This window comes from Physeter macrocephalus, chromosome 4 (genome assembly GCF_002837175.3).
Source record: "Physeter macrocephalus isolate SW-GA chromosome 4, ASM283717v5, whole genome shotgun sequence".
In the NCBI taxonomy this organism is placed as follows: Eukaryota; Metazoa; Chordata; class Mammalia; order Artiodactyla; family Physeteridae; genus Physeter; species Physeter macrocephalus.
The window spans coordinates 126,754,234-126,779,338 of NC_041217.1; the positions used below are offsets into that span (position 1 = coordinate 126,754,234).

At 39.4% G+C, this 25,105-nt stretch overlaps 1 protein-coding gene across 1 annotated transcript in view; it reads left to right on the plus strand.

Annotated features, from left to right (window-relative positions):
- Positions 1–25,105, plus strand: part of SLC35D1 (solute carrier family 35 member D1) — a 56,090-nt gene that overhangs the window by 12,503 nt on the left and 18,482 nt on the right. The window contains exons 9-11 of the mRNA XM_024119767.3: positions 18,494–18,561; positions 19,696–19,774; positions 24,056–24,138. Coding sequence (XP_023975535.1) covers positions 18,494–18,561; positions 19,696–19,774; positions 24,056–24,138 — 230 coding nt within the window. The remainder of the gene's footprint in view (positions 1–18,493; positions 18,562–19,695; positions 19,775–24,055; positions 24,139–25,105) is intronic.

Below are 25,105 nucleotides of genomic sequence, written 5' to 3' on the forward strand. Positions count from 1 at the left end.
AGTAGCAAACTATCCTTGAGAAACAAAAAATCCAGAAGTAGTAGAATTTTTCAGACCTAACAAAATGCTTGTTATCTCTAGAAGCTCTCTCGGTTTTGGTGTACAATTGTCATCCTGGCTTAAATCCCAAGCTGTTTTTTTCCCCTCAGGAGATATTTAGCTGTGTGGTGACTTAACCATATAAATAGCAACGAATATAATAGTTTACTCATTTTCTGCAAATGTTTAGCTAAATAAATCCAGAAAAAAGTAGCAAACTAAATCCAGACAAGAATTTTTCTCTGAAACACATATTCATAGGATAAAAATTGGTAACATTTTGTTAGAATTCACAGAATTTTGCAAACTTAATGGAAATCTAGAATTCTACCAAGGATTTCGGTACCAAGATTCCTCCTAATGATTCCCTTGGCTAGTAGTTTCTTCAGAATAAATGTATTGATTATTTATTATAATGACAGCGACAAGTTCCACAAATCAGTGGGGACCAAAATAAAGAAGAGGTTTTTAGAAGTAGTTAGACTGTTAAAAATTGTTCTTGAATCAGAGGTAGGAGAAGACTGACTGCTTATAAAGCTGTTTTGTTTTTTTCATCAAGATCTCTCTTTTAAAACTGGCAAAGAACATATGTAAATGTATTAATGAACTGTGACCTGGCTATCAGCAGGCCTAGAAATGACTCCAAAGCAGGAAACTACTGTAGAGCTGTTGCTCTAAAAATAAAGATGTTGAATGAGTTTTTTGTGGCTGTGAAAAAAGTGGGAAGAGAAACTACCATTTATTGAGTCCCTATTATGTGCTAGTCACTTTATATATACAATGTAATATAGTCCCCATAACAGCTGTAGGAAGTTTGAATTAACCCTGTTTTACCAAGGTGGAAATAGAGGTTCAGAGAGACTGAATAACTTGCCCAACATCAGACTGTCACCAGGTAGTAGAGTCAGGATTTAAACCCAAGCCTGACTGCAGAGGCCATGGTCTTTTCAGTGTTCTGCCTCCTCTAGCTGACTCTGGCAGAAGCACCCTTCACTCTTTAGCTTTGGGGTAAGAATGTAATGTAAAATAACCAGGTACCCCATGGCAGCACAGATGATTCCAAATCCTGAGGCCAATCTGTACATGAGAAAGTTGGAAGAATTAATGTGATTATGTATTCTACAGACTCGGCAAAAATGGAATTTTCATTAATTTGAAACTTTGACTAGTAGCTTGTAGCTGCTTGAAAACATTGACTGAAGGAGATATTTCTTCATTCCAGAGTGATGATCATTTAACTAGAAGTTATCTGCCAGGTTGTAGCAAAATTCATGCGTATTTTGAAGTTCACTAACACACTTGCAATTTTAAATGCTTCGATATAATTACAGGTGTTTACCCATAGTGGAAAAAATGACTTTGCCACCTATATTGGGATGAGATTTAGATTTTACTCTTTTATTCTTCTTTTCTTCTTTTTTTTAGGCAGAGGAGTGGAATTTGAGTAAACTTTTTGTTTTTTTCCAATGAAAATGCCAAGCAAAGGTCAAGAAAGGTTTATTTTGAAAGAACAGTGTTTTTTAAGAATGACTGAATTTATCTAAATGCTTTCAAGTTGGGATGATAAACTAATTATGGAGGCTAAACTCATTGCTTTGTGATCAACCCCATCAGTGTTTTGGGTTTTACATAAATGTCTTTTCATCCTTATTTTTATTGTTAATTAATATTATAAAATATTTATTGGGGTACAGATGGACCTACTGGTTGGCAGGCTTACAATCTCATGCTCTTTTTCTTAACATTCTCTCCTTGACATACTCTCCCTCTAACATTCTCGAATAGTTATTAAGTGCTATTGTGTGTCTCACAGTGCTAGGCTCAGGTGATAAGAAAGAAGGATGAATAAGGCGGTATTCTTGCCTTTGAGGACCATTTAGTTGTCTTGGGGAGCAGACCTGTCAACATCAGAGTCATAATTGTTACCGGTTCTGTGGGAAAGGTGTTGGGGTCATTGTGGGTTGGAAAGTGGAAGTGGGTCAATTCCATCTCCTTGTTGGAGAGGGAATGCTTATCCCATGGAGCTTTGCCTACAAAATGAAAATACAAATGATATGAATAATCAGTATTGTTTGGTAGGTTTTGAATTAAATTTGGAACTTAGGAACTCCAAGAATTGAGTTTGATTCTGTTCCTAAATTCCTTTCTTCCTAAATTCCTTGTGTGCTTACTACAATTTCATTTTAAGTTCATTTCAGATTCAGTCAATTCAGTATTACTGAGCATCTTCCTTGTGGTAAGAAAGCCCTGTGCTAAGTTCTTTGGGGAATATATGAGAAATACAACATAGTCCTTGCCACACAAGAAAGACATTTGGCATGCTACAGAGATGGTGTAAGATCTAGCACCAAAGTGCATGCCCGTCAGTCAGTCAGTACTGTAAGTATTCAGGTTAGGAAGAAACTGGTGTGGGTTAAATATCAAGCTTGGATTTTTAGAGGAGATAGGGCTTGGTTTTCTTATCCACCAACTGCAACAAGTAATGCTAACCTGTTCTGGGGGTTGTTGTTAGAGATATAACTTATAGAAGTGGTTGAATGGTTTGCTTTTATTAATCAGCACAGAAGTAGTGGGTGGAAGCCATAGATGCCCTAACGCATCCTAGAGGCTCATAGTATCCTACGAGAGGCTGCAGTTGATTTCTTCCACTGGAAGCTTCAGTTTCATAGTAGTCAGTGGGTTGTTTGTCTGAAGTTCTGGCAAAAAGGGTTCACATTACAGAGTGGAATATATGGTGGGATTTCAGGTAAGTGTTTTCTAGTAAGTCAGGTTCATATTCAGTGTGTCTTTTAGGCTTGGGTTTTCCCTTCAAAATATGTGTACATATAAGTGGACAAACATTCATGTATGTGCATGTATTTTTTTAAAGAATGGACACTTTTTTGGTGTGACAGTTTATCTTTTTAAAAAAAATTTATTTATTTATTTGGTTGTGTTGGGTCTTAGTTGCAGCAGGCGGGCTCCTTAGTTGTGGCATGCAAACTCTTAGTTGCAGCATGCATGTGAGATCTAGTTCCCAGACCAGGGATTGAACCCGGGTCCCCTGCATTGGTAACGCAGAGTCTTAACCACTGTGTGCCACCAGGGAAGTCCCAACAGTTTATCTTTAAATAAAGCTGTTCCCATGTTAACAATTTCAGTCTACTTCTGACCTTCAAGTAATACTTCACCTATAGGGTATGATGCCTTGTACAATGCCTGATAAGATGCTTCCACATTAATCATTTTCCCCAATCCTCATTGTGTACCTGTGTGGTAGGTTGTTATCTGATATATAGAGGTTAAGGACATGCTTGAGGTTACACGGTGACTGAGTTCATCACTAGAACCAGTCTTTCTTTCTTTTTGGCCGCATCCTGTGGCTTGTGGGATCTTAGTTTCCTGACCAGGGATCGAACCCATGCCCTCGACAGTGAATGCACAGAGTCCTAACCACTGGACTGCCAGGGAATTCCCTAAAACCAGTCTCTCTGACTCCAGGGAGATCTCTTGCTGTTTGCCTGACCACATCTATCTCCCAAAGACACTTGCTGCATCCCTGACTTGTTTTTTCCCCCGTTCAGGACTTCCATGCATACAGAACAAGCTACTGAATGGGAGAAATATCTCAGATTAGTATTAGAAGTGGAGTTCCTGAAGCTTGGCTTTGTTGTTACTTAATTGTTTACAAATAATTATTTATTTCATTCAGTGAATATTGAGAGCTTATTACGTGTCAGGTGCTGTTCTAAGTTAAAAAAAAAAAAAGACATGTCTTTGCTTCAAAGGAGCTTGCATTCCAATGGGGTAAGATAGACTAAGCATAAATTGTGTAATAAGAGCTATGAAGGGAGATAAAATGAGGAGAAGAGTGATTGGGGAAGTGCTATTTTGGATAAGATGATTAGGGAAAGCATCTTTATAAGCTTCGTTTGAGCAGACACTGAACTGAATGGACTGAGAGACCAGTTTGTGTGGCTCTTTGGAAGGAGTAGTCTAGGCCGAGGGAAGAGCAGGTTCTAAGGACTGAGGTAGGAGCTTGTTCACAAGGAGCATTTTCTGGAGTGGCAAATATCAGGAGAAGTCAGAGTGGGCCTTGGAAGATGTGGAGGCAGAAAAAGAAAAGGTATGTTCCAGGTGGAATTAATAGCATGGGCACAGGCCCAGCTGCAAGGACCAGACTCTTCCATGTGGTTAGAAGGTAGAAGTCAACGACTTTGGAGCCCTTAGAGGATTCCTTGGAGAGCATGTGGTTCCAGACTCTAATTTCACAGATGAGGGAACTGGGCCCAAAGAGGGCTCAGGGCTAGAGCCCAGATTTTCTGACTCTACGACTAGTGTGTCCTTCTTCCTGCCATACCACACCCCGCTTCCTTCCAAGTTGGGACTAGTGCCAGACACAGGAATTTGCAGGTTACTCTGCAGACAGTGACACGTCCCTAAAAGTTTGTGACATAAGTGGTACAGTGGAGGGGACTTGGGGCCAGAATGCAAAAGCCCAGCAAACTCCAGTTCTGTTTGTGACCACTGTCTAACTTTGGATGAGTCCCTGCTGCTCTCCAGGCCTACTTTGTCATGTGGTAACCGAGTAGGCTGGGCCCACTGAGTTGGTTGGTTCTCTAGGTAGGGCGTGTTTCGGGGCTGAGACTGTTTCTGAGGAGTAGGAGGCACGCCAGTGTGGAGACTGGGCTGCTGTTCTGACAGCTGGCACGAGCCCAGCTGCTCCCTGCCTCCTGATAACCTACGCTGATAAACTGCTCTCATCTGTTGGACTCTTGGCTTTCCTGACCCAGAGCTTTTTTGATTGTAAGCTCTCTGTGTATTGAATGAAAAGATCTCCAAGATAAATTGTTGAATGAAGAAGCACAGTGTAAAACAGTACATATGGTTTACTAACTTTTGAGTAAAATAAAAAGGGAAAAATAAGAATATATATACACATTCATTTAATTTACTTACTATTTAAGTAAAGAAACTGTGGAAGAATATGCATGAAACTAATAAAGTAACCACCAATTTGTGTGTGTGTGTGAGAGAGAGAACAGGGTAAGTGTAGAATAGAAGTGGGAGGGAGACTTTTCATTATTTGTCTTATATTTTTTTGATTGTAGAACTGTATGAATGTATTTTAAATTACATTTTATAAAAGGAAAATAAGAAAAAGATAAAGTTTTTTTCTATAAATAATGACTATCCTGTGATGAATTATAAATTTTAAAATAACTGGGGGAGGTGGGACAAATTAATTTGTTCTCATTGTTCAGAGTTGCAGACTCTTGACCCAGGATTCAAACTGAAGCAAAATCAGATCCAAATTATTTTTCTCAAAATCCCGCTGTTAACCTTAATAGGGAGAGGAGGGAAAACTTCCCTCTGTTAGGGCAGGAATCCAATAAGAGGGCTCTGAAAGGTCAGCTCCCCAGGGAAGCAGGAGTTACATAAAGCAGCCTTTAAGCAAGAATTGAAGGCCAAGGAAGAAAAAACTAAATTACCATAAAAATTGAAAGGCAAGATGCAATTGAACAACTCATCCCAGTGAGCACTAATAAGGTCCTTGGCAAAGCATTCTGAGAAACCAAATATGTACGTGTAATTTTTCAAAAAGTTTAAGTTCTCAATGTCCCAGGTTTACCAGTAACAAAGGAACCAGTATATCCAGCATTTAGTTTTTTTAGACCATGTCTTCTAACTTTAAAACATTCTCCTTTTAAAAAAAACTATGGGACTTCCCTGGTGGTGCAGTGGTTAAGAATCTGCCTGCTAATGCAGGGGACATGGGTTTGAGCCCTGGTCCGGGAAGATCCCACATGCTGTGGAGCAACTAAGCCCATGTGCCACACCTACTGAGCCCACAAACCACAACTACTGAAGCCTGCACGCACTAGAACCCACAAGCTGCAACTACTGAGCCCACACACTCTAGGGTCCCTGTGCCACAACTACTGAGCCTGCATGCTGCAACTACTGAAGCCCACGCGCCTAGAGCCCATGCTCTGCATCAAGAGAAGTCACCGCAATGAGAAGCCTGTGCACCTCAAAGAAGAGTAGCCACAACTAGAGAAAGTCCGCGTGCAGCAACGAAGACCCAACACAGCCAAAAAAAAAACCAAAAAACTATCACGCAAAAGCCAGCTTACTACTAACCAAAGATATCTAGTTAACATAGATAAGGGCAGAACAAGCATCAATTGACTAATGACTTTCCAGAGGACAGACTGTGTTTAAACTTGTTAGTCGCTGCCTCCAAAAGGGAATGTTTGTAGCACAAAGCCAGTGATTCAGAGTCTCAGGAATTGGAGTCTGACTTTCTGACAGCACACCCTGCTAGGTGTTCTCACGTAGGGATGGGAGAACAGACCCCTTGCTGTAGCTCTCACAAGGCCAGCACTGTAGGCACTGGTACACTGTATAATGTCTTCATTATATCACTGGTTAAATTACATGGCTCAGATGAGTTTTACAGGAAAAGTTCCTGCACAGATCATCTATCGGGAGGTGTCTTACTAAGCATTACTACTAAATAATGAAGAATTTTTAGGCTGTTGCTTTAGCCTGTCTAGAGTTATTAATCTTTTCTGGGTCCCTTTGTGGATCATTACAGACTGATTCTCAAACCCTGAAGTGTTTTCCACATAGAGACAGGACCTTCCGGCTTTCTGGGCCTTGGTATTCTCAAATGTAATACAGGTGGGTTGGATCAGTTATTTTTTATTTATGAATGACTAGATCTTTCTCTTTGCCTCTGTATATTGTTTGACTGACAAAGTAATGTTTTAAGCCATTCTTACCTTTGAGGATATGCTTTTTTCAAATAAGAGTAAGTGACGCCATCGACACTAGTACTGGAGTGTGTAGTTTTGACATGGTATGTAGGTTTTAACATAGGCAGCAGAAGCTAGCAAGAAGGGGTATTGAAGGTATGTGGGTTCCTATTCCTTTTCCGAACTAGGAGCAGGAGACAGGCAGATGGTTACAGTAGTGCAGAAGATGGGTTGCTAACTAGGACCACTGGTTGCATGAACTTGTCTAACTTTTCCAAGGTCGGGGGGGAACCATGCAGATCATTTACACCACTGACATTATCTTCTGCCTTAACAAGTTTCCTGGCAGTTTACTTTCTAGGCTAAGGATGCAATTTTTTTCTCAAGAGTTTTTTGGGGAATGAATTTTCAAAATAGAATTCATTAACCTTTTTTTTTCTTTTAACCGTGAAGTCCAAAGACTAAGTGGTTTGTTTATTTTTAGTCTTTATAGTAAGCAGGGAGGTATCCAAACATAAGAAAATGTCTCAATGATGCTTTGGATTTTATTTCAAATTTCAAGTAAATTGGCAACTCTTTGCTTAACAAATTTTCCTGGGAGTGAGAACGGTTGCATCTAAGACTCAGGTACATGTTGAAATTATTCCCTGCTTTTCACTAGATTAGGGTGGTGATTTGGTGCTAATGTGGCATTGTAGACATTGCCAAGTTGTCCCAGCACTTTCTTGCTAAGCCTGCACATAGCCTCAGACTTTTCACCAAGATACTGGTCCAGATAGGCAGATCCATCGATTAGACAAAATCTGATTGTATCCCTACACTAGATTTTCTTTTCTTTTTTTTCTTTTTAAACTGAAGTGTAATTGACTTACAATATTACATTAGTTTCAGGTGTACCTTCACTAGATTTTATTCATTATGTTATTGATTACTGCCTAATCTTACTCAGTCTCCCTCTCTTTCTTAATTTCCTTAACCTAAGCAACTAAAGAACACATTTTTTTCATTAAAGTTTTTTTCTAATTTTTTTTTTTTTTTTTGCGGTACGCGGGCCTCTCACTGTTGTGGCCTCTCCCGTTGCGGAGCACAGGCTCTGGACGCACAGGCTCAGTGGCCATGGCCCACGGGCCTAGCCGCTCCGCGGCATGTGGGATCCTCCCAGACCGGGGCACGATCCCATGTCCCCTGCATCCGCAGGCGGACTCTCAACCTTGCGCCACCAGGGAAGCCCCTCTAAATATTTTTATTTAACTTAAAGTCTTATTTAAACCAAATGCCTAGTTTTAGGAAGTGGTAGGTCCATATGACCTGTTTGCCCATTACTTATGCCACATTCTTTTCATGCCTGTGGTGTATATTACGTTACACTATCAGCACCTGTAGAACCAGAGACTTCATTCAAAACAGAAGGAAAGCCTTAGAAAGCACGTTTGTATGTTCAGTCGGTAATCACAGCCCGCACTCAGCCAGCACTGAAAATTGCCGGCCTTGTGTCAGAGCCCATCTAGTTCTGTGCCACACAGAATGACCAAGCAGGTCATTTTCTTCACAATGGCTCTTTATCAGTTTTCTCTAGAGGCAGAAGTTTTGTTTTGTTTAAAAATTGAATAACAAAGTACATTCTCACCGTGCCTTCTTTATTTCCTATCTTAGGGAGAAGAAAAATTCGCTTGTAAATCTATCACTGAGAGATAACAGTGATAGAAGTTTAAGTGAATAATCTCTCTGAATGCAAATTATGTATACATTTAAAGAGTCTGTATTTTATTCTCTCGATTGATTCTCACAAGGGACAGAGGTAGTAGTTTTCTATATTTGTAATATAGGTAGAGGTTTAGAAGGGTTAAATGACTTTATGATGGCCTCACAGAAAATTAATGGTAGGGATAGAGTTAGAACTTTTGCTCTTTGACTCAGTAACCATGTGGAACCATCTAGGAGAAAATTCAGAATATATTGCCTTGTCTTTGGTTTTCCCCAGTAGTCCAGATAGCAGGATGAAGGTTATGGAGCTGAACAGGTATTTACTAGCTGAATAATTTTAGTAAAGTTACTTAATATTTCTGAGCCTAGAGCATAATAGATTAATAAGCAGTAGCTTTTATTGTTTTTACTATGCCATCTTTATGGCATAATAAAAGGAGAGTGGACTCCTTTGTACTTTAGGACTGTTTGGGTCATATTTATCCTGCAGCTGTACATTCAAATGTCTGCTGCTTGCCAAAGATCCATTCCTATGGCAAAGCAGGGGAATGCAACAGGCTGCCTGTCCCGTAGACTGGCTTTCTCCAGAGACAGGCTGAGTATTTAGGGAAAGAAAAAAATCCCGTGAGAATTATTTTTCTATTTTTGGATTATATATAAATGGAATTATGTCCTTGAGATTTATTTTAATATTCTGTATCGTTATTATGTTCCCAGAGGGGACTGTGCACTAAATATTTGGGGCATTTTTCTGAATAGAATTTAATGCTCCGTGTAGAGAACATTGGGCTTTGAAATATGTTAAGTCTACCATGGATTAGCTGTGTTACCTGAAGTAAGTCACTCATTGTCTTCTGGGGATAATAAGGCTTGGCCTTTCTATTCTAGGAATCAAATGACAGGCCATGTACAGAAGCACTTTGTAAACTATAATGTGCTCCATAAACATAAGGTGGTACGTTTTTATTGCTGCCGTTTGTCCCTTCACTATCAGCAAACCTGACTAAACCCTCTTAAGCTTAGTGCTCTGAGGCCTACCATGGGGCCTGGCACATGATTGGAACTTAGTAGATGTCGAATTGTACATTGAAAGCAGTGAAGGACTGTTGAGAAAGGATGAGAAGAGAAAAGAAAGATATAAAAAAAAGACCCAAGTGAAACTTTTAGGGATGAAAAATATAATCAGAATTGAAAAATAAAGCAGAAGGTATCAAACAGATTAGGTACTATACAAGAAAAGTTCAGTGAATTAAACAAATAGTAATAGAAACTATTCAAGATGAAGTTCAGAAAAAAAGACTAGAAAACAAACGAACAGATTATTAGTGACATGTAGGATAATATTAAGAGTCTAACATTTGTGTAAGTATCGTCCTGAAAAATGGGTGGGGTGGGGAAGAAAAAAAATATTTGAAGAAGTAATGGCTGAATTTTTTTCCAAATTTGATGAAAACTCTAAACCTACACCCACAAGGAACTCAATAAACCTTAAATAGAATAAGCATAAAGGAAATTATACCATAAAGAAGGACATTCCATAATGCTAAAAGGGTTAATATTAGTGGATATAACAATACTGAGTGTGTATGTACTAGATGAGAGAGCTTCAAAATATATGAAGCAAAAACTGATAGAACAGAAAGGATAAATAGACCAACCTACAATTATAGTGGAGATTTTAACATTCTCCTTTCAGTAATTGATAAACTCAGTCATTAAGGATAGAGAAGACTTGAACAGCACTGTCAACCAAGCCGACCTAACTGACGTTTGTAGAGCACTCTGCTCAATAGCAAGAGGATACCCATTTGTTTCAAGTGCACATGGAACAATTCACCAAGATAAACTATATTCTGGGGCATAAAACAAGTGGTAATAGTTTAAAAGAATCAAAACCATACAGAGTATGTTCGCTGATCAGCACAGAATTAAACTAGAAATTAATATGTATTATAAAAGAAGAAAGATTTAAATTCATTGATCTAAGCTTCTCCCTTAAGAAACTAGAAAAAATAAGAGCAAATTAAACCCAAAGTAAATAGAAGGAAGCAGAAATCAATGAAATAGAAAACAGAAAAGCAGTAGAGAAATCAATGAAACTAAAAGCTGGTTCTTTGAAAAGATCAGTACAATTGCTAAACCATGGCCAATTGATCAGGACAGAAAGTCAGAATACACAAATTACTGACATCAGGAATGAGAAAGGGGCATCATTACCTAGCCTGCATATATTAAAAGGATAATACAGGAATTTTATGAACAATATACCATAAACTCAAAAACTGAGATGAAATGGACAAATTCTTGAAAGTGACAAAACTGCCAAAGCTCACTCAAGAAGAAATAGATAACATGAATAGCCTTATTCCATTAAATAAATTGCTCTATTTAATTAAAATAAGTAAAAGCCCTAGTTTTTAGCCCTATCTTTATTAAAGAAATTGAATTTGTAGTTTAAAACCTTCCAAGAAAGGAAACTCCAGGCCCTGATCACTTCACTGGAGAATTTTACAAGATGTTTAAGGAAGAAACAATGCTAATTCTACATAAAATTTTCCAGAGTATAGAAAAGAACACGTCCCAATTGATTTATAAGGCCAGCATACCCTCTACCACTAGCTGACAAAAAATTACAAGGAGAGAAGAAAACTATAGTCCAAAAAAATACAGCAGTATATAAAAAGGACACTAAATCATGACCAAGTTGTGTTTATCTTAGGAATTAATGTTAGTTTAAAATTGGAAAATCAATCAATCAGTGCAATTCATCATATTGGCAAGAGTAAAGTAGAAGAACATGTCGATAGTTTGAGAAAATGTATTTGACAAAAGTTGACACCCATTTATGAGTTTAAAATTCTCAGCAAAGTAGGAATAGAAGGGAACTTTCTCAACCTAATAAAGGACATCTACCAAAATAATGTATTGCTATTTTACTTAATGGTGAACAACTGAATACCTTTTCACTAGGATTGAGAACAAGGCAGGGATGTCTGCTCTCATATAATGTTCTATTCAACATTATACTCGAGGACCCCATCAGTACAGGAAGGTAAGAATAAGAGATTATAAAGGAAGAATGAACAATATCTCTATTAAAAACCATGATCATATATGCAGAAAATCCTAAAGAATCTAGAAAAGAGTTACTAGAACTAAGTAGTTTAGCAAAGTTGTAAGATATAAGGTCAGCATATAAAAATCTACTGTACTGCCATATACCAGCAATGAACACTTGGCAACTAAGTAAATAATACCATTTATAAAAGCTTCAAAAGTATGAAATACTCAGGGAAAAATTTAACAAAATATGTCAATGTCTGTACACTGAAAACTTTATAAAACAGTACTGAGAGAAATTTTAAAAGACTGAAATAAATGATTTTTATATTTATGAATGTTTATGAATTGGAAAACTTGATATTATTAATCTGTCAATTCTCTTCTAATAGATCTGTAGATTCAACACCGTTCCAATCCCATAGCAGGATTTTTTGTAGAATTGCTAAGTTGATTTTGAAATTTATATAGAATTGCAAAGGACTTATCATAGTCAAATTTGAAAAAGAACAATGTTGGAGGACCTAGCGAATATCATACTAACTGAAGTAAGTCAGACAGAGAAAGACAAATATTATATGATATCACTTATATGTGGAATCTAAAACATAATGCAAATGAATCTATATACAAAACAGACTCAACAGGTACAGAAAACAAACGTATGGTTACCAAAGGGGAAAGGGTGTCGGGGGGAGAGGTAAATTAGGGGTATGGGATTAACAGATACAAATTACTATTACATAAAATAGAGAAGCAACAAGAATTTACTGTACAGTACAGGGAACTCTATGCAGTATCTTGTAATAGCCTACAATGGAAAATAATCTGAAAAAATATATATATATAACTGAATCACTTTGCTGTAACCTGAAATTAACACAATATTGTAAGTCAACTATACTTCAATTTTAAAAAAACAAAAAATTTTTAAAAATAAAAGAAAAATGTTGGAGGATTTATCTACTTGATTTCAAGACTTTTATAAAACTACTATAATCAAGATGGTGTGGTATTGGATTAAGAGTAGACATAGACCAATGGAACAGAGCAGAGAATCAAGAAATACAGATAGACCATTTGGTCAATTGTTTTTGTTGAAGGTAACTAAATAAATCAATGAGGAAAGGATAATCTCTTCAACAAATGGTGCTGGAACAGTTTGACATCTATATGCAGAAAAATGAACCTTGACCCTTACCTCAGGAAATATACATAAATTAATTTGAAAAGTATTTTGAGTTGCATTGTGTTGTTCCTCCCCTCAAAGTCATGTTGAAGTCCTACCCCCAGTATCAGAATGTGACCTTATTTTGAAACAGGGTCATTGCAGATGTAATTCGTTAAGATGAAATCATAATGGAGTAGGATGGACCCTAAATCCAGTATCAGTGGTGCAGTTATAAAAAGGGTAAATTTGGACACAGACAGTAACATAGAGAGAATGCCATGAGAACATGAAGGCAGACACCAGAATGATGCCCCAGCAAGCTAAGGAACACCAAAGATTGCCAGCAAATCACCAGAAGCTAGGGGAGAGGCGTGGAACAGATTCTCTCTCACAGCCCTCAGAAGGAGCCAACCCTGCTGACACCTTGATCTTGGACTTCTAGCATTTAGAACTGTAAAACAATGCATTTCTGTTTTTTAAGTCACTCAGTTTGTGGTATTTTGTTACAGCAGCCCTAGCAAACTAATACAAAAAGGATCATAGACCTAAAAGTAGAGCTAAAACTATAAAACTAGAAGAAAACACAGAAAAATATCTTTGTGATTTGGGGTTAGACTGGGTTTCATAGAAAAGTCATAAAAAGCAAGAATTGTAAAACACAAAATTGATCTTAGACTCCATCAAAATTAAAATTGTTTTTCAAAAGACACTATTAAGAAAATGCAAGCCACAGACTGAAAATACTTGTATAATCATATATTGCATATATTGGGTTGGCCAAAAAGTTCATTTGGTTTTTTCCGTAAGATGGCTCTAGTAGTGCTCAGTTGTCTTTAACTTCATTCAAAACAATTTTGTTAGATGGTTTTGTTAGATTGTATGACAGCTGTCATATCAGCATGCATTAAAAAAAACATCGAAATTGGTGAATTTTGTCTAGTCATTTTAATATTGAAGATGGGAAGAAAGCAACATTTTTGGCACATTATGCTTTATTATTTCAAGAATGGTAAAAATGCAACTGCAACGCACAAAAAGATTTATACAGTGTTTGGAGAAGGTGTTGTGACTGATCGAACGTGTCAAACGTGGTTTGCGAAGTTTCATGCTGGAGATTTCTTGCTGGAAGATGCTCCACAATCAGTTTGACCAGTTGAAGTTGATAGTGATCAATCGAGGCATTAATTGAGAACAGTCAACCGTTATACCACGCGGGAGATAGCCAACATACTCAAAATATCCAAATCAAGCGTTGAAAATCATTTGCATCAGCTTGGTTATGTTAATCACTTTAATGTTTGGGTTCCACATAAGTTAAAGTGGAAAAAAACCTTCTGGACCGTATTTCCACATGTGATTCTCTACTTAAACGTAACAAAAACGTTCCGTTTTTAAAACAAATTGTGACGGGCGATGAAAAGTGGATACTGTTCAATAATGTGGAATGGAAGGGATCGTGGGGCAAGTGAAATGAATCACCACCAACCACACCAAAGGCCAGTCTTCATCCAAAGAAGGTGGTGATGTGTATATGGTGGGATTGGAAGGGGGTCCTCTATTATGAACTCCTTCCGGAAAACCAGTCAGTTAATTCCAACAAGCACTGCTCTCAATTAGACCAACTGAAAGCAGCACTCGATGAAAGCATCCGGAATTAGTGAACAGAAAACGCATAATCTTCCATCAGAATCACGCAAGGCCGCATGTTTCTTTGATGACCAGGCAAAAACTGTTAAGGCTTGGCTGGGAAGTTCTGGTTCATCTGCCGTATTCACCAGACATTGCACCTTCAGATTTCCATTTATTTCAGTCTTTAGAAAATTCTCTCAATGGCAAAATTTCAATTCTCTGGAAAACTGTAAAAAGCACCTGGAACAGTTCTTTGCTCAAAAAGATGAAATGTTTGGGAAGATGGAATTATGAAGTTGCCTGAAAAATGGCAGAAGGTAGTGGAACAAAAGGGTGAATACATTGTTCAGTAAAGTTCTTGGTGAAAATGAAAAATGTGTCTTTTATTTTTACTTAAAAACCGAAGGAACTTTTTGGCCAACCCAATATATATGATTAAGGACTTGTATCTAGAATATATTTTTTAAAACTTAATTTAAAACTCAGTAGTAAGAAGACAAATAACTTGAATAAAATTTGGAAAAGATTTGCACAGACACTTCACTAAAGAAACAGTACTAAAAAAAAAAAAAGAAACAGTACTGATGGCAAAAAAGCACATTAAAAGATGCTTAACCTCATTAGTGATTAGGGAAATGCAAATTAAAATTACAATGATACACATAGGGAATGGTGGATTTGGGATCTGGATGCAGGTCTGACTTCAAAGCCAGTAATCAGTTTATGAAGGTTTTAAAAAAGAAGAAGAAATGGAACTTATAAGAGAGGAAAGTGCTACAAGTTTCAAGACAAAAGATGTTGGTGTCTGTGTGTGAAATAGAATGTATTCTATTTCTTCAAGAGTATTAGGTCTGGGGACTTCCCTGGTGGTCCCGTGGTAAAGAATCTGCCTTCCAACGAAGGGGACTTGGGTTCCATCGCTGGTCGGGGAACTGAAATCCTGCATGCTGCAGGGCAACTAAGCCTGCGTGCGCCGCAAACTACAGAGCCCACGCGCTCTGGAGCCCGAGCGTCACAGCTTCAGAGCCCACTTGCCCTGGAGCCTGCGCACCACAACTAGAGAGAGAAAAACCTGCACGCTGCAACTAGAGAGAAGCCCGCATGCCTCAACGAAGATCCCATGTGCCGCAACTAAGACCTGACGCAGCCAAAAAAAAAAAAAAAGTATTAGGTCTGTTCATACTTTTTACTCCGGTTTATCTGTGTGAGTCTTGCCATGCTTCAACCAGGTATAAACTACAATTTTCATGTCAATGTATAAATATTTTAAACATTTAACCCTAAAAATAACATTTGATCCCCTAGACCAATATTTCTCAAAATGTTTGACCTCTACATACAGTTAGAAATAATAATTATATTGTGATTCAGTTACACTCCCATGCACACATAATGAGGCAAAATTTCATGAAAAAATATTTCTTGTTACACGGAATACACCCTGTTTTCTGTTTTGTTCTGTTTTATTTTTCAATGCTATTTGTGATCAATAAATTGATTCATGACCTAAAAAAAATTAAAATTATAATGAGCTACCATTTATTTAATCACTTGGATGGTCTCAAACAGTTCCAAGTATATATATGAATGTAGAGCAGCGGGAACTCTCATAACAGTGCTGGTGGGAATACAAAATGTTATAGCTACTTTGGAAAACAGTTGGACAGTTCATTATAAAATTAAAGATGCATTTACTGAAGGAACCAAGCCATCCGCATTATGTCAAGTGAAAGAAGCCAGACATAAAAGAGTACATACTGTACACTCTTTCATTTATATGAAATTACTGAATCGTAAAACTCTAGTAAGAAAGTAGATCAGAGGTTCCCAGGGGCTGTAAATGGGAGAGGGGATTGACTGTAAAGGGGCAGGAGGGAACTTTCTAGGGTGGTAAATATTTCTTTCTTTCCAGCTTTACTGAGATACAGCGGACATTTAATATTGTGTAAGTTTAAGTTGTACAATGGTTGATTTGATACAGTTATCTATTAGGAAATGATTACCACAGTAGCATTAGTTAACCCTCCCGTCATCTCACATAACTGCCTTTTTTTTTTTTGTGGTGAGAACACTTAAGATCTACTCTCTTAGTAATTTTCAAGTATATAATATAGTGTTGTTAACTATAATACCATGCTTATATGTTAGATCCCTAGAACTTACTCATCTTATAAGTTGTAAAACCAACCTCTCACCATCACCATTTCCCCCACGCCCCAGCCCCTGGCAACCACCATGCACCCTCTGTTTCTGTGAATTTGGCTTTTTTAGATTTTACTTACGTGTAAGTGAGATCAGACCGTGTCTGTCTTTCTCTGTCTGATTTATCTCACTTTGCATAATGCCCTCAAGGTCCATTTATGTTGTTGCAAAAAGCAGGATTTCCTTTCTCATGGCTAAATAATGCTCCATTGTGTGTGTGCCTGTGTGTGTGTGTTTTCCATCTTGGCTGTACAAATTTACATTCCCACCCGCAGTGCACAAGTGTTCTCTTTCCTCCACACCTTCTCCAGCACTTGTTCTCTCTTGTCTTCTTGATGACAGCTATTCTAACAGGTGTGGGGTGCTATCTCACTGTGGTTTTGATTTGCGTCTTTCTGTTGATTAGTGATGTTGAGCACCTTTTCATGTACCTGTTGTCCATTTGTGCCTCCTTTTGGGGGAAATGTCTACTCAGTTCCTTTGCCCATTTTTTAGTTGGGTTGTTTGGTTTTTTTTTTTTTTTTTTGGCTGTTGAGTTATATGAGTTCCTTATATACTTTGGCTATTCACCTCTTATCAGATATATGGTTTACAAGTATTTTTTTCCCATTCCGTAGGTTGCCTTCTCATTTTGTTGATGGTTTCTTTTGCTGTGCTGTGCAGAAACCTTTTAGTTTGATGTAGTCCCTCTTATCTTTGCTTTTGTTGTTTGTGCTTTTGGTGTCATAGCCAAAAAATTATTGTCAAGACCAGTGGGAAGGAGCTTTTCCCTGTGTTTTCTTCTAGGTTTCATGGTTTTAGGCCGAAATTTCTTTATCATGACTGTAATGGTGGTTTCATGACTATATTTTTCAAGACTCATTGAATTACACACTTAAAATTGGTGAATTTTATTTTTTATATGTTACGCCTCAACAAAGAACCATAAACAAATTGAATGTCTATTGTCTGTCAAATGCTGTTTCGGAATGTGATTCAGTTAATTTGACGTGGCTTCTCCCACCAGGGAGCTCACAGTCTGTAGACGTCATGTAGAAAGATTTGCAGTTCAGAGAGATAAGAGCACTAAAGAGAAGTACTGCTGAGGCACAAAGGAAGGAGTTCTTGATCCGGGAAAGCCCCACGAAGGAGCTGCTTGACTTCTAGTTTGATGGGAGAGCAGGAGTCAGATGAATGTAGAGGGGAAGGGTGTTCCAGGCGAAGGCATGTGAGTTTGAAACTGCAGGTTATGTTTTATAAACCACAAGGAGCCTGGTATTGCTGGAGCCCTGGAGCTGTGAGATTTATGTTGAAGTGGCAAGAATTGAAGCTGGACAGTTTGGCAGAGAGAGAAAAAGTGGAACGTTTCTCATATTTGCCTGACAAACTCATATTGCAAGAGAAATTTTGTACTTGAGAGACAAACCCTCCCTATTGGATGAGAAATGAGATGATCAATGCACCTGTCATTTCTATTCATTCCTTTGCTTTTGGCTTCAAAACAAACAGAACAACAGAAATCTTGCTTTTACAAAATCAACTGTTTTAAAATAGGAATTCTTCCTGGACAGACCTCAGCTGAATTTGTGTAACTAAGGCTGTACTTGAGCTTTTGCACGTTACAGGGAAGAAATACGTTTTAAGGTTTGAGAAAGCCTTTATTTAATACCAGCCATCTGGGAGAACTGCTGAGATTAGTAGGACATGGCTTGTGCCTTCAAGCAAATATCAGTTTCCTTGTACCAACAGGGAGAAGTGCAAAATCTCCCTCACCTTACAAAACTGCTTGTTGATTCAGCTTCATGTATATGACATTCTTGAACGTCACTCCTATGCTTGGAGCGATGCAGGGAAATGTATGTATGTGGCAGAGTGTGGCGGGAGCAAGTGCACAGGAGTTGGGTTAATGAGTGGAACGTCTGATGTTGAGAGCCTGCTCTAAAGTCCGGGGCTTTCTTGTGTATTACAGGCAATGGATTTTGAAGGCTGGGCCGACACCCTCTTTCTTCTGCAGTTCACCCTCTCTTGTGTGATGGGGTAAGCCTTTGCTGCCTTGTTAACAGATAGTTTTCCGAGACGGATTTGTTCTAGCGTCTTTTTGCCTCATTCCTTAGTATCCTGTTCTGTCCCTTGAGTGTATCAACTTAGGATAAACCTGCAGATTCAAGTGGTTACACCAGCCTTGGGAATGTGCCCTCAGGGCTACCAAACTGATCTCAAAGTCATGCTTAGAAGGATGAAGGAAAAAAACTAATATTTACCCAATAAGCTAGTATGTGATAAGCACCATTATATTTCAACATGCATTATTTAATTTTATTTCTACATTGACCATTTGACAGATATTGTTGTCCTCTTACCTATGAGAAATCAGGCCTAGAATTCAAGTAAATTGTGTAAGTTTGCAGAATTAGCAGGTAGCAGTGGCAGCCTTTGAATTTAGGGCTGACTTCTCCCTGCCAGCCTGTAGAAGGCAAGAGGGTATCTGCAAATGTGCTGTATCTGCCTCTTCTCTTCACCTCCAAATATCCCTAATGCTTTTTTCCCTCAACCAGTCATTTCACTCGATATTTGTGACCGGATCTGGCACAGGCTAGGTACATAGTGATTGGATGCTTCAAAATAAAGTTGACATGATACCTTGGTACTGAGTCAGGCTTCAAAGCCTCATTGTAAAATCTGGGGCTGCTGACTGCTGCCACTTTGTTGTTAAGTGAACTATATCCCCTCTTAAAGTAGTTCTCATTTGCTTTTCTTCCATCCTTAAGAATCTCTCTTGCCTTCACCCTGGTCTGGAATCATATTGGCCTCATGTGACATGCACACCTGAGCCAGGGTCTGTGAGTCCTGAGCTTTGCTATCTGGGTTAGGTGAATTAGGACTATGATCTAAAAAGAGAGTACTCATGATTGTGAATGGTGGTTTCAAGGTTTTGGTGCGGTAGCTGGGAAAAGCACCTGATCATTAAATGTACATGTGTTTCTCTTTAATGAAATTTTAAAAAAATCTGAAGCTGCAGTATAAGCAGCAGTGAAGTAGGGAAAGCTCACAGTCAGTCAGTGACTAGTAGAATGTACTGGCATGGCCAACACTGTTTCTCTTGGCTAGAGGTTATTATAAAATCAGCAGTTGCATCTTACTTATAAGATACCTTTTTCTTCTTTTTTCCAGATTTATCTTGATGTATGCCACAGTACTCTGCACTCAGTATAATTCTGCTCTTACAACTACCATAGTTGGCTGTATTAAGGTGAGTTGAAAAAATACTGTTCTGTTTTGGGTGCCTTCTTTATTTGAAAAGTGTTCCTCTAAAATAAGTCTGGCTGTGGCCTTAAGCCCCATCATTCTTATTTCCTCATGTGTTGCCTTGGTAGTTTGACGACTTGTGGGGTGGTTTCTAGAACAATCCTTAAGAACTCAGGGAAAGCATCATCTCTACTTTCAGGCAACTTAGGTCTGAGGAGTATGGGAAAAGGAGAATGTGTCATCTCAGAGCAGAGGAAGGAGAGTCAGCCCTGTTTCTCACAGAGCAGATGACTAGCTTGGTCCTGATAGGTTTGTCCGTTTAACTTCCAATGAAAATTGTTCTCTGCCTCGCTGAGTTCTGGCTGTTCTGTAGGAAAAGGATGCCTGCCAAAAACTAATCAAGGGAGTTTTCCTAAGCGTGAGCCAAACCTTAAATGGCCCACTTTTAAAAGCTGTGTCTGACATTTCCAGTGATGTCATTTCCTCCTGATCCATTTTATTTGAGGGAGGCTCATTTGTCTTCAGCCAGGAGAGCCAAGCTGACTTGAATATTGAGCTGCAGTTAGTGACTTGAAGCCTGAGGCCTCTTTCATCTGACTTTGTGATTCTGGTGCTTTAAGATCGAAGAGGCCACAGCATCCCTGAATTCCAAAAGAATTAGTGAGGTAGGCTTGCTTTGTAAAAAAAGCAAGATAGAGGTAGGTCCTGGATCATTTGGAGGAAAGAGTGCAGTTGCCCTTGGAACTTACTTTTTGGTGCCCCATTTGTCAATAGCGAGGGAAGGGGTTGCAGAGGCCAAGTTTGTACTGTTCTGCTATGTTTCCCTTTACACCCCCAATGGAGTTGTGTCGGCCTGACCTCATTTTAGAAACTAGATTTGGGTTAAAACTTCAGAAGGTCTGTGTCTTCAAATCATGGGTTTGGAGTGTTTGGTGTGAGTAGAATTCTAAATTAAACTATAACAAGTCAGTTGTGTGACTTCCCGTGAAAGCTAGAGATAGGCATTCAAAGGCCTGGCCTGGCTGAGACAGTTTCAGCCCCCAAATTAGCTCTCAGCCCTGTTTCGGTTTTTGTAAAGTGAGTGCTTCAAGAGCAGAGTAGATGACTTGCCTTTTCAGAATAAAAACAGTAAGAACATGAGAGACAGAACAGTTGGTGCCATGTTTTTAACCAAGAAGAAGGATGGTGAGGGAAAGTTATTTAGCAGATAACTAAACCTATTTGCTTAGAATTTCTTAGTGTACGTTCTTTATCATTATTAGCAGGGGGTACAAATACAGTCATGTTCTCATTAACATAAAGTCCAGTACTTTTCTTTTGATATTTCCTCCTCCCCACAGAACTATATGAATTTAGTCCAAAGGGAGCAGTTTTACTTCCAAACTCTAGAGGGAGGGGAAAAAATGGATTATCTGATTATAGTTGACCCTTAAACAATGCAGGTTTAAACTGCTCTGGTCCACTTAATACTCGTATTTTTTTCAGTAGTAAATATTACAGTACTACACCATCTGTGGTTGTTGAATCCACAGATGCTGAATCACAGGTAAGGAGGGCCATCCATAAGTTACAGTCGGATTTTCCACTGCACCCCAACCCCTGCTTTGTTCAGGGGTCAGCTGTGGTTTATAATTGCTGTTGCTTCTCACGGCTATGTGGTATTGCCATTAAAGGATGTCTTATACCTTCAGACAGATGGGAGTACCCTGATGTCCTTGCTGGTTTGGAGTGTCTCAGGCCACAGTGGAGCTTCTTTCATTAGCCTCCCAGTTACAACCCTTGTAGCTCAGTTACTGTTCCCCAGCAGGCTTGAAGCTTCCTTCTGTGCTTGAGGATCCTAACCCCATAAACCCTTGGGTCAGCATTCCTTGTTTCTCCTGAGTGTGGTGGGAAAATTACTTAGGAGAGCTAGTTAAACATGGAAATTCCTAGGCTCACCTCAGATGTATTGAATCAGAATCTCTAAAGTAGGGCGTGGAAATCATCAGGGTTTCCAGCTGAGTCTCAGGTATACTAAAGGCTGAGATTGCAGTCTTAGTTTTGAGCTACCAGCGCAGACTCTTCTGTGCTTCCTGGTAAGTTCTACTTTGGGAGCATGAGTGTCTTTTCTGATAGAAAACCTTGGTTAGGATACCCTAATATATACTTGAAGTTTTTCTAACTTCTGGGGCTTCCCTGATGGTCCAGTGGCTAAGACTGCACACTCCCAATGCAGGGGTCCCGGGTTCGATCCCTGGTCAGGGAACTAGATCCCATATGCTGCAACTGAAGATCCCACATGCCAAAACTAAGACCTGGCGCAGCCAAATAAATAAATAAATAAATATTTTTTAAAAAGTTTTTCTAATTTCTGACTGATTTTGAGCAACAAGGGTTGAGTTCTCTGTCCTTTCCCTTTCTGAAGTTCCTTGGGCAGTTTATGCAAATTAATCTCTCTTTTCCCTGGATCTCTGTATTCCAAGAGGTCCTGTTACACATTTTCCCAAGTTGCCTACCAGCCTTGTTTACTGTTACATGGTATTTAATTTTATTTTTTTCCTCTCAAATAATAAGAAAATCTGCTCTAAAGTAACTTTTGGTCTCCATCCTTAGATCTAGAAGAGGCTGACATAATTTTGAATGCTCTCTCAAAGCGTACTCCGTTAAAAAAATTTTTTTTTTTTTTTTTTTGCGGTATGCGGGCCTCTCACTGTTGTGGCCTCGCCCGTTGCAGAGCACAGGCTCTGGATGCGCAGGCTCAGCGGCCATGGCTCACGGGCCCAGCCGCTCCCCGGCATGTGGGATCCTCCTGGACCGGGGCACGAACCCGTGTCCCCTGCATCGGCAGGCAGACTCTCAACCACTGTGCCACCAGGGAAGCCCTAAAAAAATAATTTTGAATTTCGTTTTTGGCTTCTTAAAAACACTATGGCACTATACTTTCTGCTTCACAGGTCTAATCGGAGAGAGCCCAGGTACTAAAAATATTTGTGACATTTACCGTTTCTGGCAGTTGTAATAGCACAGAGGGAGGCAGTGACTTAATGTGAAAGAAGAGAGGTTAGGGAAGAACTGAATAAGAGATGAAACTTTGGGGCTTCCCTGGTGGCGCAGTGGTTGCGCGTCCGCCTGCCGATGCAGGGGAACCGGGTTCGCGCCCCGGTCTGGGAGGATCCCACGTGCCGCGGAGCGGCTGGGTCCGTGAGCCATGGCCGCTGGGCCTGCGCATCCGGAGCCTGTGCTCCGCAACGGGAGAGGCCGCAGCAGAGGGAGGCCCGCATACCACAAAAAAAAAAAAAAAATCTTAAAAAAAAAAAAAGAGCTGAAACTTTGGAAAACTTTATTTCACCTTTACAGTCTGAGGATAATTAAAAGGGAGCCAGAGGCTTTCATTGCCCTGGGCCCAGTTCTATCCCTGGTCTAAGAACTAAGATCTCACAAGCCAAAAAGGGAGTGAGATAAGCAGAAGATGTTTACACCTGGGGGTTTAAGGGAGTTGGGAGAGGTGATTTTAGGTACGCTACTTTGAGATGACTTCCCCCGTGGTTTTTTTAGGTGCCAAGGAAGATTGCTCTAGAAAGTCTTTGCGTTGGTAAATTCCCCACCATCCCTTTTTTCCTTTTCAAGAAAGAAGCAGGGCTTCCCTGGTGGGGCAGTGGTCGAGAGTCTGCCTGCCGATGCAGGGGACATGGGTTCGTGCCCCGGTCCGGGAAGATCCCACATGCTGCGGAGCGGCTGGGCCCGTGAGCCATGGCCGCTGAGCCTGTGTGTCCGGAGCCTGTGCTCCGCAATGGGAGAGGCCCGCGTACTGGAAAAAAAAAAAAAAAAAAAAGAAAAGAAGGAAAGATGCTTGCGTGTAAGCAGATTTTCCTTCTTCACTCTCCCCTGGCAAGTCAACTGCTACCTCTACGGGAGGAAAAAAGCACTCTTCTCTGAGATTGCTAAATGTGCCTTGGTGTTTTCTGCCCCTAGTAATAGCACTGCTTTTCTATCTAGATTGATAATGTCAGCACGTGCCACAGGGCAGGGAAAGTTTGATAATCTTTTTAGTATTCTTCAGTATCAGTGAAAACATTTAGCTTCCAGAGAGAGACTGGGAAGAGACTGATGTCATTGTTTTTTAATTAGTTAATGTTCATGCTCATACTACACTCATTTTAGGGTCGTTGGGTTTTTGTTATTTTCTGTTTATTTGTTTTTGTATTTTAAGGATATATGTTTGGGTCTTTGTATGGATGAGTTTATGTGAATATTGAGAAAGTTCAGTTAAACCTATGAAACAGTATATTGCCATTTTTCTTTTTAGAATATATTAATAACTTATATCGGAATGGTCTTTGGTGGAGATTACATTTTCACATGGACAAACTTCATTGGCTTAAATATCAGGTAAGTAAAAATATTTAACTGTAACCACTTTTTTTTTTTTTTTTTTTTTTGTGGTATGCGGGCCTCCCCCTGCTGTGGCCTCTCCCGTTGCGGAGCACAGGCTCCGGACGCGCAGGCCCAGCGGCCACGGCTCACGGGCCCAGCCGCTCCGCGGCACGTGGGATCCTCCCAGACCGGGGCGCGAACCCGGTTCCCCTGCATCGGCAGGAGGACGCGCAACCACTGCGCCACCAGGGAAGCCCCAACTGTAACCACTTTGATGGGTGGATTTGAATTGTCAAATAGTCACAGTAAGCTTAGACTGTTTCACAGCAAATTTGTTCATTTATTATTAGACAAACATTTATGGAGTGCCTACAATGTACTATATATATTTTTTTTTATTAAAAAAATTTTTTTATTGGAGTATAATTGCTTTACAATGTTGTGTTAGTTTCTGCTGTACAGTGAAGTGAATCAGCTATATGTATACATATATCCCCTCCCTCCCACCCCACCCCATCTAGGTTGTCACAGAGCACTGAGCTGAGCTTCCTGTGCTTTGTAGCATGTTCCCACTAGCTATCTGTTTTACCCACGGTAGTGTTTATATGTCAGTCCTAATCTCCCAGTTTTGTCCCACCCTTCCTTTCCCCCCATTGTGTCCACATGTCCCTTCTCTACATCTCTATTTCTGCCCTGAAAATAGGTTCATCTGTACCATTTTTCTAGATTCTGCATATATGCGTTAATATACGATATTTGTTTTTCCTCTTTCTGACTTACTTCACTCTGTATGACAGACTCTAGGATCATCCACATCTCTACAAATGACCCAGTTTCGTTCCTTTTTATGGCTGAGTAATATTCCATTGTATATATGTGCCACATCTTCTTTATCCATTCATCTGTCATTGGACATTTAGGTTGTTTCCATGAACTGGCTATTGTAAATAGTGCTGCAGTGAACATTGGGCTACATGTGTCC